General features: G+C 43.7%; 1 protein-coding gene across 1 annotated transcript; it reads right to left on the bottom strand.

The window, feature by feature from the left end:
- Window positions 1-689: 689 nt before the first annotated feature.
- On the bottom strand, window positions 690-1,295 carry LOC127150862 (monodehydroascorbate reductase, chloroplastic/mitochondrial-like). Its single transcript, XM_051089552.1, has 4 exons — window positions 1,177-1,295; window positions 983-1,071; window positions 838-900; window positions 690-742 (listed from the first exon to the last, which is right to left on the bottom strand). The coding sequence occupies exons 1-4, from the start codon at window positions 1,293-1,295 to the stop codon at window positions 690-692; spliced, it is 324 nt and encodes a 107-aa protein (XP_050945509.1).
- Window positions 1,296-11,954: the final 10,659 nt, after the last annotated feature.

An 11,954-nucleotide genomic window follows, 5' to 3' on the forward strand; every position in this document is an offset into this window, starting at 1 on the left:
AGAGGTAAAGGTAGAAGAAAGCTGGCGAGCGACAGAGAAGGATCCGTGACATGTCATATGGGACTCAGTTTTGCTTCTGCGTCTATGTTTCAATGTTTTAATATTTCATTTTTAATGAAAATTTAGTTTCCCTCGTTTCAAAAAAGTGTCTCTTGTCATTGTTTTTTTTTAGTAATGACCTCAGCTTAGTATAAAGAGTTGGGTCGTTACATTCAAATTCCTACTTAAAGGCAAATGGCAAACAAACCAAACACACTCAAAGGCAAGATGTAAAATGGAAGTAGTTGACATTATTCTTTAAACATTGTTATTTCTGTTTATTTGGTTTGTGAATAGTAGCTTTCCGATCCATTTAAAGAAGTTTTAGTTTTATTTTTGACCTAAACAAACCATGATTTGTTTCGATTTGACGGGATAAAATAAGACAAAATTTGGCTAAAAAAAATCTTTAAGGTAAGTAGACAAATACATTTTAAGTCATTCTTTTGGCCTAAAAAGTAACAACTCTTGTTTTATTGACCTGTTTCTCTTGTATTTTAAATACATTTGTTAGTTCAACCTCATTGACCAAAACTTAATAAGAATTAAAGTTGAACTCTAAATTTAATTAAGACTTTTCAAGGTTAGAAACTAACTGACATGGCCATTCAAAAAAGAAAATAAATAAATAAAACCTAGAAGTTAAAACTTTAAAGTGAAATTACCTCAGGACTTCCGCTTTCAAGAACCCCTTTTAATTTACCTGTAGCCCACATTAGAGTAACCTTGTCATCAACGTGATGTTCAAGTTATAGAGAAAAAAGAAGGGTATATAGGTAGAATGGAGTGATATATTACCAGAATCAATCCAAAAAGTAGCGATCTTTAGATCAAAGTTCCAAATTTCAATTGTCTCACCAACTGCAAAGCAAGGGATTAAGAGTCAGAAGACATAATGATTTAGGAAAGACACAACTGCATACTTTACGGGGGAGCATCATACCATTATCCCCAAAAAATTGCCACCATATTTTCCTAGGGCTCCCTTCGAATTCAAACACCCTTGAGTAGAAGTATGGAAGATAATCGTATCTGTAAGATAATGTAAAGGATGAGTTTACACCATTGAATGACTAGTGAATAAAAGAAACAATGTTTAAGAATCAAATGACGGTCCAAGAAAATTATCCAATTTACGTTTGAGTTTGAGCAGTTAGTAATGCTTTGACACAATGTTGAGCTGAACGACGAGCATGATCCACATGTTCGACCTGAGCTACACGATCATACAGCTGTTTTATTTGAATTGCAGTCATTGTTCAGTTGAAAAGGAGATGTAAGATTAAAGGCACTTAAGGGGAAGAATAAAAAGAAAAAAGGAAAAACACCTTCTTCTTATTATTTATGAGAACCCAGATGGCAAATTGAGAAAACAACACAGTCTACCGATTATATAGCCAATAAAAAAATTAAAAAAAACCCAACATCCAATAACAACAAACAAACGGAAAAAAACCCAACATCCAATTTCCTATATGAACATCCAATAACAACAAACAAACAGAAAAAAAACCCAACATCCAATTTCCTATATGAACATCCAATAACAACAAACAAACAGAAAAATGAAACGATCTTGAACATAACAACAATACCTGAGAATTTGAAGATCTTGAAGGTTACGAGGAAGCTTGAGAAAGCTTGAGGAAGTTATAATCGGAGGCCGGCATGGTTAGGTAAACACAGAAAAGGCCGAAAAGGAAGGCAAAAACAATAGGTAAACATACCCACCTCCCAAAAAGTCAAGTGATGAAGACGATGGAATGGTGAGTAACGATGGAATGGTGAAGTGATGAAGACGAAGAGATGATGTCGAGTCTGCAGACGAAGAGGTGAAAAAGATTCGAAGACAAGAGGAAATGAAGCAGAGTCGCAAACGAAGAAATAATTTTAACCCAATCGGTTAATTTTAAACCCGACCCGACCCGAATCAAATCGGTTCGGTTCAGTTTGGTAACGCTGTTGTTACTAACTGGTCCAACCCAAACCGAGTCGAGTCGGTTTTTTTCACCCCTAGTTCTTAGCTTCGTTTTTTAGTATTTCCATTGAGCGATTAGTGATAGTTGTAAACATTTTCTTTTACGTCTTGTAACAAACTTATCAAATCTTCATGTATGTTGATCTATAAGTTCTGTCAACTTTATGATGGATCTCACTAATTTATTATTGTTGTTTATGATTATTGCTTTTCATTTTCATTCTACCTAAATAATTGATATGTTGATGAATAGTGTATTATACTGAAAATTATGTGTTATTCCATCAAGTGGACCATCACTTACCAAACAATGACACTTGGAAAACAAGCTAGATTAGAAGCTGGTTGCTCGAGCGTACCGAGTACTGAGGGAGTCATTAATAAAGGTAAAGGTACATGTGGACCTACGGGGATGTCTGAGATCACACGGGTTAGTTGTGATGGACACAAGAGAGTGGTTGAATACAATGAGCTCGGTCAGCCCATTGGTGAAAGTGCAACCAAGTTAAAGAGTTTCATTGGAACAACCATGCGAGTTCATGTTCCGATCAGTTACCAATCCTGGAAGGATGTACTACAGAGCTCAAAGATAAAATTTACGAACTAGTCGAGGTAATTTTCTGACCTTTAGTTAGTAACGTTGTTCGCATTTTGTCACTAACGTTCATTATATAATATAATGTAATAGGGTGGCTTCGTAGTAGACCCCAGATTCAAAAAGAGTATTTTACAAAACACGAGTGTATGTTTTCGAAACTTCAAGTCGTCGCTAACTACAAAGCATGTATTACCATATAAGAAATTTAGAGAAACTAAAAGACCCACCAACATAATACTCTTTCATCGATCGTGAGCATTGGAACATATTTGTCGCTTCCAGATTAACCGAACAATTTGAGGTAACTATAATCACCATTCTCTTCATTCATATATGACAGTAATTATACTAAAATGTAGTTTATGTGTGAAGATGGTTAGCAACAAGGGTCGTGAGTGGAGAAAGAACAACAAGTACAACTACCGTATGTTGCGAAAAGGTTATGCAAACCTTGCCGAGGAGATGGTACGCAAGGAATAATATATATAAGTTCGAATAATGCAACATGTAATGCGTTATAACTAATCATAATGTTCTTTCCTTTTTCAGAAAGCAAGCACATCTAGTGGTGAGTTAATTGATCGTGCTTTAGTATGGAAGAAAGCACGAACTACTAAAGATGGAGAGATTCCAGACATAGACACAAAGGAGGTGGCCAATAAAATCGTAAGTACTTTCCTCTTGTAAGGGTGTTTTTTTTGTACTTACTAAAAATACTATAACCTTTTCATGATAGGACAACTTACTTGTTTCAAAACGTGTGACTCATTTAATGGACAACGTAACTTGTGATATACTATCGCAACCCATCAGAGGGAATGATCCACCAAGAAGGATTCGAGGGGTGGGTCAATACGTCACACCGAGTAAATACTTCCACACTGCAAGAGAAAAACGAAAGAAGGTCGGTAAAGAAGAAGATTATGCTGAAGAGCGAGCGAGAATGGTTGCTTGTATCTTAGAACTAGAAGCGGAATTAATGAAGCATAAGAGAGGGTTCCTGAAGTGGCCACAAAGGGAGAAACTGATGAGAGCAAGATCAAGAGTCAAATGGTTCTAAAAGCATTGACACGTTAGATGATGCAAATGACCATGACGCAGAAGAAGAAAATAGACAAGTTCTAGAAGACTTGACAATAGAGGACTTGACAATAGAAAAACAAGATAAGGTAAAAGCCATCTACTTTTATTTTTTTTACTCAAACGTTATTTTTTTAATGATTAAATATCTGATCAATTAACACTTATGTGCGGCGAAGGTTGGTGACGAGAACAAAGATGTTTGTGCATCGATTGAGACTTTGACAAAAGTGAAGGTCAGTATGAATTTGATTCCTATAGTTTCCAATTTCTCGGATGCAATATAGTAATATGATCATATTTTCTTTCACTGTATATTGTAGGATGGCACTTCTTGTTGACTTGCGATTGGGACTAAGGACAATGTTGTCGGTGCTGGAACTATTTTCGACTACGACATGGACGGTGACAACGTGAAGGTATCAGTGGACATGGTTGTCGATGGTAATTGCTTCGTTCCTATTCCAACAAGGGAAGGTAGGACTATGCTTTCCCAAGAAGTCGGTTCACAGTTGTTATGGCCTCGTCATTTAGTCACTCCTCTAGACGAGAAGGTAATATGTTTTTCACAATGGATTTGGTTTAAATATACTTCATATGGATGAGATTTTATGTTTGTGGCAGATGAAAAGCGTGTACCAAGCTGATCCGCGATTACCGTCATTGACACTGAATACAAAGAGAGCACCAGTTACACTACGATTATTGCTATGGGAACTTGATTATATTGGGTCAAAAATTCAAATTCACGTACCTGCTAAAGTTTTTGGGTATCAACGAAAATGTTGCATATTCCTTGAGGCACTCCAAGAATTTTGACAAATGCAGCCTATATCAACCCAATGCATTGATGCATTCATGTTGTAAGTTACCTCTTTTGTACATCAATTACATAGTATAATAACATGTACCACGCACTAAAGTCGATTATGCTGTTCATATTTGTAGTCACCTCTATAAAGTGATGGAAGAGAAAGGAACGTTGAGATCCTACAAGTTTGCAGACGCTGGCTCTGTTTCAGTTGGTATAAGTAAAGAAGATTGAGCACAGATCTTGAATGCTAGATTGCTTGGGACCGACCATCGTCAGATTTTGATGTTTCCATACAATTAAGGGTATGTGCAAAACTTTTTTCAGTTAATGCACCTAATGAACTATATGACCTTCATTCTAAGTTTGACTCACATTTACCTGTCAATATAGAAACCATTGGTGTCTAATAGCCATTGATTTTTCAAGGGGCACTGCATATTGAATGGATTCTTTGAGAAACCGAATTAACAATGATGCCTCTGATGTCGTCCGGATGTATGTTGGAACTTTTATTTATGATAAAACAATAATGAGTTAATATGTTGCATATGAGACAATGATTGTATAACTTACGTAGTTTGATATGCATTCTTAGGGCTTTCGATATTTCGAACAAGAAGAAGCCTGTTTGGAGGATAATCAAGGTATGAGGAGTAGGGATTTAGTAGAAGAAAGAGGTAAACATACTTTATGTTTTGCAACTGTAACATAGGTATTTTGTTCTTCTTTTTCTCTGATGGATAGTGTCCGAAGCAAGGTGGCATTGTGAAGTGCGGGTATTATGTGATGCAATTCATGCGTGAGATAATATTGTCAAGCAATAGGACAATCATTGAAGTAGTAAGTATTTCTTTTTACCTTTTTGAACTACTTATGTTATTTACAACTGTTGCATATTAAATCATTTTTAAATGATGAATAGATGGAAGGATCAACCTCAACATACTTATAGGACGATTTAGATGTCATAAGAACGGAGTGGGCTGAATTCGTAAACCAATATATTTTTTGTTCCCAATCTCAAAGGTAAAATTTGTAAACGAGACAACTTTATATGCTTTTTCGTGTGGATTTGATTACAACACGTGTTATTGCGTTGACTATCCTGCAGTTATAGTAATATTGAAAGGCTCTTTTGTTCGATCCTTTTAGACATATGTTTTAGGAAACATGTTGACATGTACTTTGGATCTCTGTTCATAGTTGCGTTGACTATCCTGCAGTTATGGTAGTCATTGATAAGCTAGCTATTTTGTTCAATCTGCTTACACATATTTTAGGAACCGTGTTGACATTGTTTTGTTTTGTTAATTTCTCGTTGACTTCGTTTACTTGTAAAGTTTTATTCGTAGCATAGGTGTTTGTGGAAGGGAGGAGGTAAGTCTATGTTTAGGTTTATTAATGATCTTGGAAGTGGGGATCGGGGCGGTGGGAGTGCTAAGTTCATCTTTAAGCTCAACTTTGACTTTAGAAGGGATGAGGGAGTGGGGAATTGGGGGGGAGGGAAGATACCTTTATGTTTAATAATGACCTTGGAAGGAGGGAGTGAGTTGTTAAGTTTAGAAATGACTTGGGGGGGGGTTGGGGTTAGGGGTACGTTTATGCTTAAGTTTCAAGTTGATGCAAACTAAAACATTGCTGGGTCTGTAAAGAATGAATCAAAACTTACATTTGCATTACTTATATATTATGCTTATGCTTATGAAGTTGGTGTTTTTATTTCTCTTTTGCGTCCCTTATGAATCTTTTACTAAGAAACTTGGTTGTATGACTTGGGTGGGAGGGGAGTGATACATTTATTTTTAATAATGACCTTGGAAGGAGTGAGTGAGATGCTAAGTTTATGTTTAAGTTTATAAATGACTTTGAAGGGCGGGGGGCTAAGGATACATGTATGCTTAACTTTTAACTTTAAATCGTAATATTGTTAGGTCTGTAAAGATTGAATCAAAACCTATATTTCCAACCATGCTTATGCTTATGCTTATGCTTATGTAGTTGGTGTTTTTTCTTTTATCTTTTGTGTTCTTTATGAGTCTTTTATTAAAAACCTTGGTCGTATGTGTTGGAATTTGTGTCTTAAAACTTATACTTTGTTATTTAATTCAATAAAATTTATTATTGAATGCTATAATCTTAAAACCAATAATTTTAAGGTCCCAAGGCTATTTACTAGTTTGTCATATATACATGAACTTTATGTAGAGGCATAAACAGGGATTAAGTTCAAGTTAATAGCCCAAATGGTCTATAGTGTATGAATAAGGTTGGGCGCCTTATTCTAGATAAACACTATGGATGTGGCCCGCTCCGTAGTTAGTACAAACGATGTAATCTTGAATCATTCATGTAGAGACATGGGAGTGGGGGCATCCTATGTAAATGGTTTGCATAAGACTGGAACCACGAAGTAGTCACTTTTAGTTATAACACCGTAAACTATAAACTGACTATTTCATTTATGATAACCTAGGTAACTTGATCTTAATCCTGAGCTAACTATGAACTTCTATTCATTCGGTAGTATCCTTAGATTTGCATAGGTGAGGGCAGCTCAACATCGCTGGCTCAATAAGCCTCCCATTTCAGGGGTAAGACCGAGTGGATATCTAGGGACATAGGGTGCAAGATGGAAACCACTAGAAATGCACTTGCAGCGAAGGAAACGGGCTGAGCTCAAGGACATCCGATGTTCGTCCCAAGAAAACGCGAGCGAGAATGCCCCGGACTCAGTGTTCTTCCCTTTGTTCCCTTTGCTCCGTATAGGTCATAAGTCTTTCGATCTTCAGGGTTCATACTCTGAGGACTTCAACCCACACTCCTGGCATGCTCCCTGACTAGTTTTCCAGAGGTATAGGCGGAGAAGTAAGATCGTTGGAGGGAGAACTTTGGTGCGACCCAAAACTGTCCAAAAGGTGGCCAATGCTTCCAACGAGTGGTGAACGCTCGTCCGGTGTCAGAAACCACTGGAAATGCACTTGCAGCGAAGGAAACAGGTTGAGCTCGAGGACTTCGGAAGCTCGTCCCAAGAAAACGCGAGCGAGAATGCCCCGGACTCAGTTTTTTATACTTGGGCAAAAAGCGGTCCCCGACGGTTTCTTCCCTTTGCTCCGTATTGGTCATAAGTCATTCGATATTCGGAGCTCGTACTCCGAGGACTTCAACCCACACTTATGGCATGCTTCCTGACAAGTTTTCCAGAGGTATAGGCCGGGAAGCAAGCTCGTTGGAGGGAAAACTGTGGTGCGACCCAAAACGATCCAAAAGATGGCCAATGCTTCAAACGAGTGGCGAACGCTTGTCCGGTGTCAGAAACCACTGGAAATGCACTTGCAGCAAAGGAAACAGGCTGAGCTCGAGGACTTCCGGTGCTCGTCCCAAGAAAACGCGAGCGAGAATTCCCCGGACTTAGTTTTCTCGTCCTGGGGCAAAAAGCGGTCCCCCGACGGTTTCTTCCCATTGCTCCGTATTGGTCATAAGTCTTTCGATCTTCGGGGCTCGTACTCCGAGGACTTCAACCCACACTCCTGGCATGCTCCCTAACACGTTTTCCGGAGGTATAGGCCGGGAAGCGAGCTCGTTGGAGGGAGAACTGTGGTGCGACACAAAACGGTCCAAAAGATGGCCAATGCTTCCAACGAGTGGCGACGCGCGTCCGGTGTCAGAAACCACTGGAAATGCACTTGCCGTGAAGGAAACGGGCTGAGCTCGAGCACTTCCGGTGCTCGTCCCAAGAAAACACGAGCGAGAATGCCCCGGACTCAGTTTTCTCGTCCTGGAGCAAAAAGCAGTCCCCCGACGGTTTCTTCCCTTTGCTCCGTATTGGTCATAAGTCTTTCGATCTTTGGGGCTCGTACTCCGAGGACTTCAACCCACACTCCTGGCATGCTTCCTGACACGCTTCCTGACACGTTTTCCAGAGGTATAGGCCGGGAAGCGAGCTCGTTGGAGGGAGAACTGTGGTGCGACCCAAAACGATCCAAAAGATGGCCAATGCTTCCAACGAGTGGCGAACGATCGTCCGGTGTCAGAAACGACTGGAAATGCACTTGCAACGAAGGAAACGGGCTGAGCTCAAGGACTTCCGGTGCTCGTCCCAAAAACACGCGAGCGAGAATGCCCCGGACTCAGTTTTCTCGTCCTGGGGCAAAAAACGGTCCCCCGACAGTTTCTTCACTTTGCTCCGTATTGGTCATAAGTCTTTCGATCTTCGGGGCTCGTATTCCAGAGACTTAACCCCATACTCCTGGCATGCTCCCTGACACGTTTTCTGGAGGTATAGGCAAGGAAGCGAGCTCGTTGGAGATAGAACTGTGGTGCGACCCAAAACGGTCCAAAATATGGCCAGTGCTTCCAACGAGTGGCGAACGCTCGTCCGGTGTCAGAAACCACTGGAAATGCACTTGCAGTGAAGGAAACGGGCTGTGCTCGAGGACTTCCGGTGCTCGTCCCAAGAAAATGCGAGGGAGAATGCCCCGGACTTAGTTTTCTCGTCTTGAGGCAAAAAGCGGTCCCCCGACGGTTTCTTCCCTTTGCTCCGTATTGGTCATAAGTCTTTCGATCTTCGGGGCTCGTACTACGAGGACTTCAACCACACTCCTGGCATGCTCCCTGACACGTTTTCCGGAGGTATAGGCTGGGAAGCAAGCTTGTTGGAGGGAGAACTGTGGTGCGACCCAAAACGGTCCAAAAGATGGCCAATGCTTCCAACCAGTGGCGAACGTTCGTCCGGTGTCAGAAACCACTGGAAATGCACTTGCGGCAAAGGAAACGGGCAGAGCTCGAGGACTTCCGGTGCTCGTCCCAAGAAAAAGCGAGCGAGAATGCCCCGGACTCAGTTTTCTCGTCCTGGGGCAAAAAGCGGTCCCCCGACGGTTTCTTCCCTTTGCTCCGTATTGGTCATAAGTGTTTCAATCTTCGATGCTCCTACTCCGAGGACTTTAGCCCACACTTCTAGCATGCTCCCTGTCACGTTTTCCGGAATTATAGGCCGGGAAGCGAGCTCGTCGTAGGGAGAACTGTGGTGCGACCCAAAACGGTCCAAAAGATGTCCAATGCTTCCAACGAGTGTCGAACGCTCGTCCGGTGTCAGAAACCACTGCAAATGCACTTGCGGCGAAGGAAACAAGCTGAGCTCGAGGACTTCCGGTGCTCGTCCCAAGAAAACGCGAGCGAGAATGCCCCGGACTCAGTTTTCTCGTCCTGGGGCAAAAAGCGGTCCCCCGACGGTTTCTTCCCTCTGCTCCGTATTGGTCATAAGTCTTTCGATCTTCGAGGCTCGTGCTCCGAGGACTTCAAGCCACACTCCTGGCATGCTCCCCGACACGTTTTCCGGAGGTATAGGCCGGGAAGCGAGCCCGTTGGAGGGAGAACTGTGGTGCGACCCAAAACGGTCCAAAAGATGGCCAATGCTTCCAACGAGTGGCGAACGCTCGTCCGGTGTCAGAAACCACTGGAAATGCACTTGCAGCGAAGGAAACGGGCTGAGCTCGAGGACTTCCGGTGCTCGTCCCAAGAAAACGCGAGCGAGAATGCCCCGGACTCAGTTTTCTCGTCCTGGGGCAAAAAGCGGTCCCCCGACGGTTTCTTCCCTTTGCTCCGTATTGGTCATAAGTCTTTCGATCTTCGGGGCTCGTGCTCCGAGGACTTCAACCCACACTCCTGGCATGCTCCCCGACACGTTTTCCGGAGGTATAAGCCGGGAATCGAGCCCATTGGAGGGAGAACTGTGGTGCGACCCAAAACGGTCCAAAAGATGGCCAATGCTTCCAACGAGTGGCGAACGCTCGTCCGGTGTCAGAAACCACTGGAAATGCACTTGTAGCGAAGGAAACGGGCTGAGCTCGAGGACTCCCGGTGCTCGTCCCAAGAAAACGCGAGCGAGAATGCGGCAGACTCAGTTTTTTCGTCCTGGGGCAAAAAGCGGTCCCCCGACGGTTTCTTCCCTTTGCTCCGTATTGGTCATAAGTCTTTCGATCTTCGGGGCTCGTGCTCCGAGGACTTCAACCCACACTCTGGCATGCTCCCTGACACGTTTTCCGGAGGTATAGGCCGGGAAGCGAGCTCGTTGGAGGGAGAACTGTGGTGCGACCCAAAACGGTCCAAAAGATGGCCAACACTTCCAACGAGTGGCGAACGCTCGTCCGGTGTCAAAAACCACTGGAAATGCACTTGCAGCGAAGGAAACGGGCTGAGCTCGAGGACTTCCGGTGCTCGTCCCAAGAAAACGCGAGCGAGAATGCCCCGGACTCAGTTTTCTCGTCCTGGGGCAAAAAGCGGTCCCCCCGACGGTTTCTTCCCTTTGCTCCGTATTGGTCATAAGTCTTTCGATCTTCGGGGCTCGTGCTCCGAGGACTTCAACCCACACTCCTGGCATGCTCCCCGACACGTTTTCCGGAGGTATAGGCCGGGAAGCGAGCTCGTTGGAGGGAGAACTGTGGTGCGACCCAAAACGGTCCAAAAGATGGCAAATGCTTCCAACGAGTGGCGAACGCTCGTCCGGTGTCAGAAACCACTGGAAATGCACTTGCAGCGAAGGAAACGGGCTGAGCTCGAGGACTTCCGGTGCTCGTCCCAAGAAAACACGAGCGAGAATGCTTCGGACTCAGTTTTCTCGTCCTGGGGCAAATAGCGGTCCCCCGACGGTTTCTTCCCTTTGCTCCGTATTGGTCATAAGTCTTTCGATCTTCGGGGCTCGTGCTCCGAGGACTACAACCCACACTCCTGGCGTGCTCCCCGACACGTTTTCTGGAGGTATAGGCCGGGAAGCGAGCTCGTTGGAGGGAGAACTGTGGTGCGACCCAAAACGGTCCAAAAGATGGCAAATGCTTCCAACGAGTGGCGAACGCTCGTCCGGTGTCAGAAACCACTGGAAATGCACTTGCAGCGAAGGAAACGGGCTGAGCTCGAGGACTTCCGGTGCTCGTCCCAAGAAAACGCGAGCGAGAATGCTTCGGACTCAGTTTTCTCGTCCTGGGGCAAATAGCGGTCCCCCGACGGTTTCTTCCCTTTGCTCCGTATTGGTCATAAGTCTTTCGATCTTCGGGGCTCGTGCTCCGAGGACTACAACCCACACTCCTGGCGTGCTCCCCGACACGTTTTCTGGAGGTATAGGCCGGGAAGCGAGCTCGTTGGAGGGAGAACTGTGGTGCGACCCAATACGGTCCAAAAGATGGCCAATGCTTCCAACGAGTGGCGAACGCTCGTCCGGTGTCAGAAACCACTGGAAATGCACTTGCAGCGAAGGAAACGGGCGGAGCTCGGGGACTTCCGGTGCTCGTCCCAAGAAAACGCGAGCGAGAATGCCCCGGACTCAGTTTTCTCGTCCTGGGGCAAAAAGCGATCCCCCGACGGTTTCTTCCCTTTGCTCCGTATTGGTCATAAGTCTTTCGATCTTCGGGGCTCGTGCTCCGAGGACTTCAACCCACACTCCTGGCATGCTCCCT

Source organism: Cucumis melo, chromosome 9, assembly GCF_025177605.1.
Source record: "Cucumis melo cultivar AY chromosome 9, USDA_Cmelo_AY_1.0, whole genome shotgun sequence".
In the NCBI taxonomy this organism is placed as follows: domain Eukaryota; kingdom Viridiplantae; phylum Streptophyta; class Magnoliopsida; order Cucurbitales; family Cucurbitaceae; genus Cucumis; species Cucumis melo.

Coding starts and splice junctions, on each gene's coding strand:
- LOC127150862 (XM_051089552.1), bottom strand. CDS start 1,295: ATGACTGCAATTCAAATAAAACAGCTGTATGATCGTGTAGCTCAGGTC. Junction 1,072..1,176: donor CTAACTGCTCAAACTCAAAC/GTAAATTGGATA, acceptor ATTATCTTACAG/ATACGATTATCTTCCATACT. Junction 901..982: donor GCAATTTTTTGGGGATAATG/GTATGATGCTCC, acceptor CTTGCTTTGCAG/TTGGTGAGACAATTGAAATT.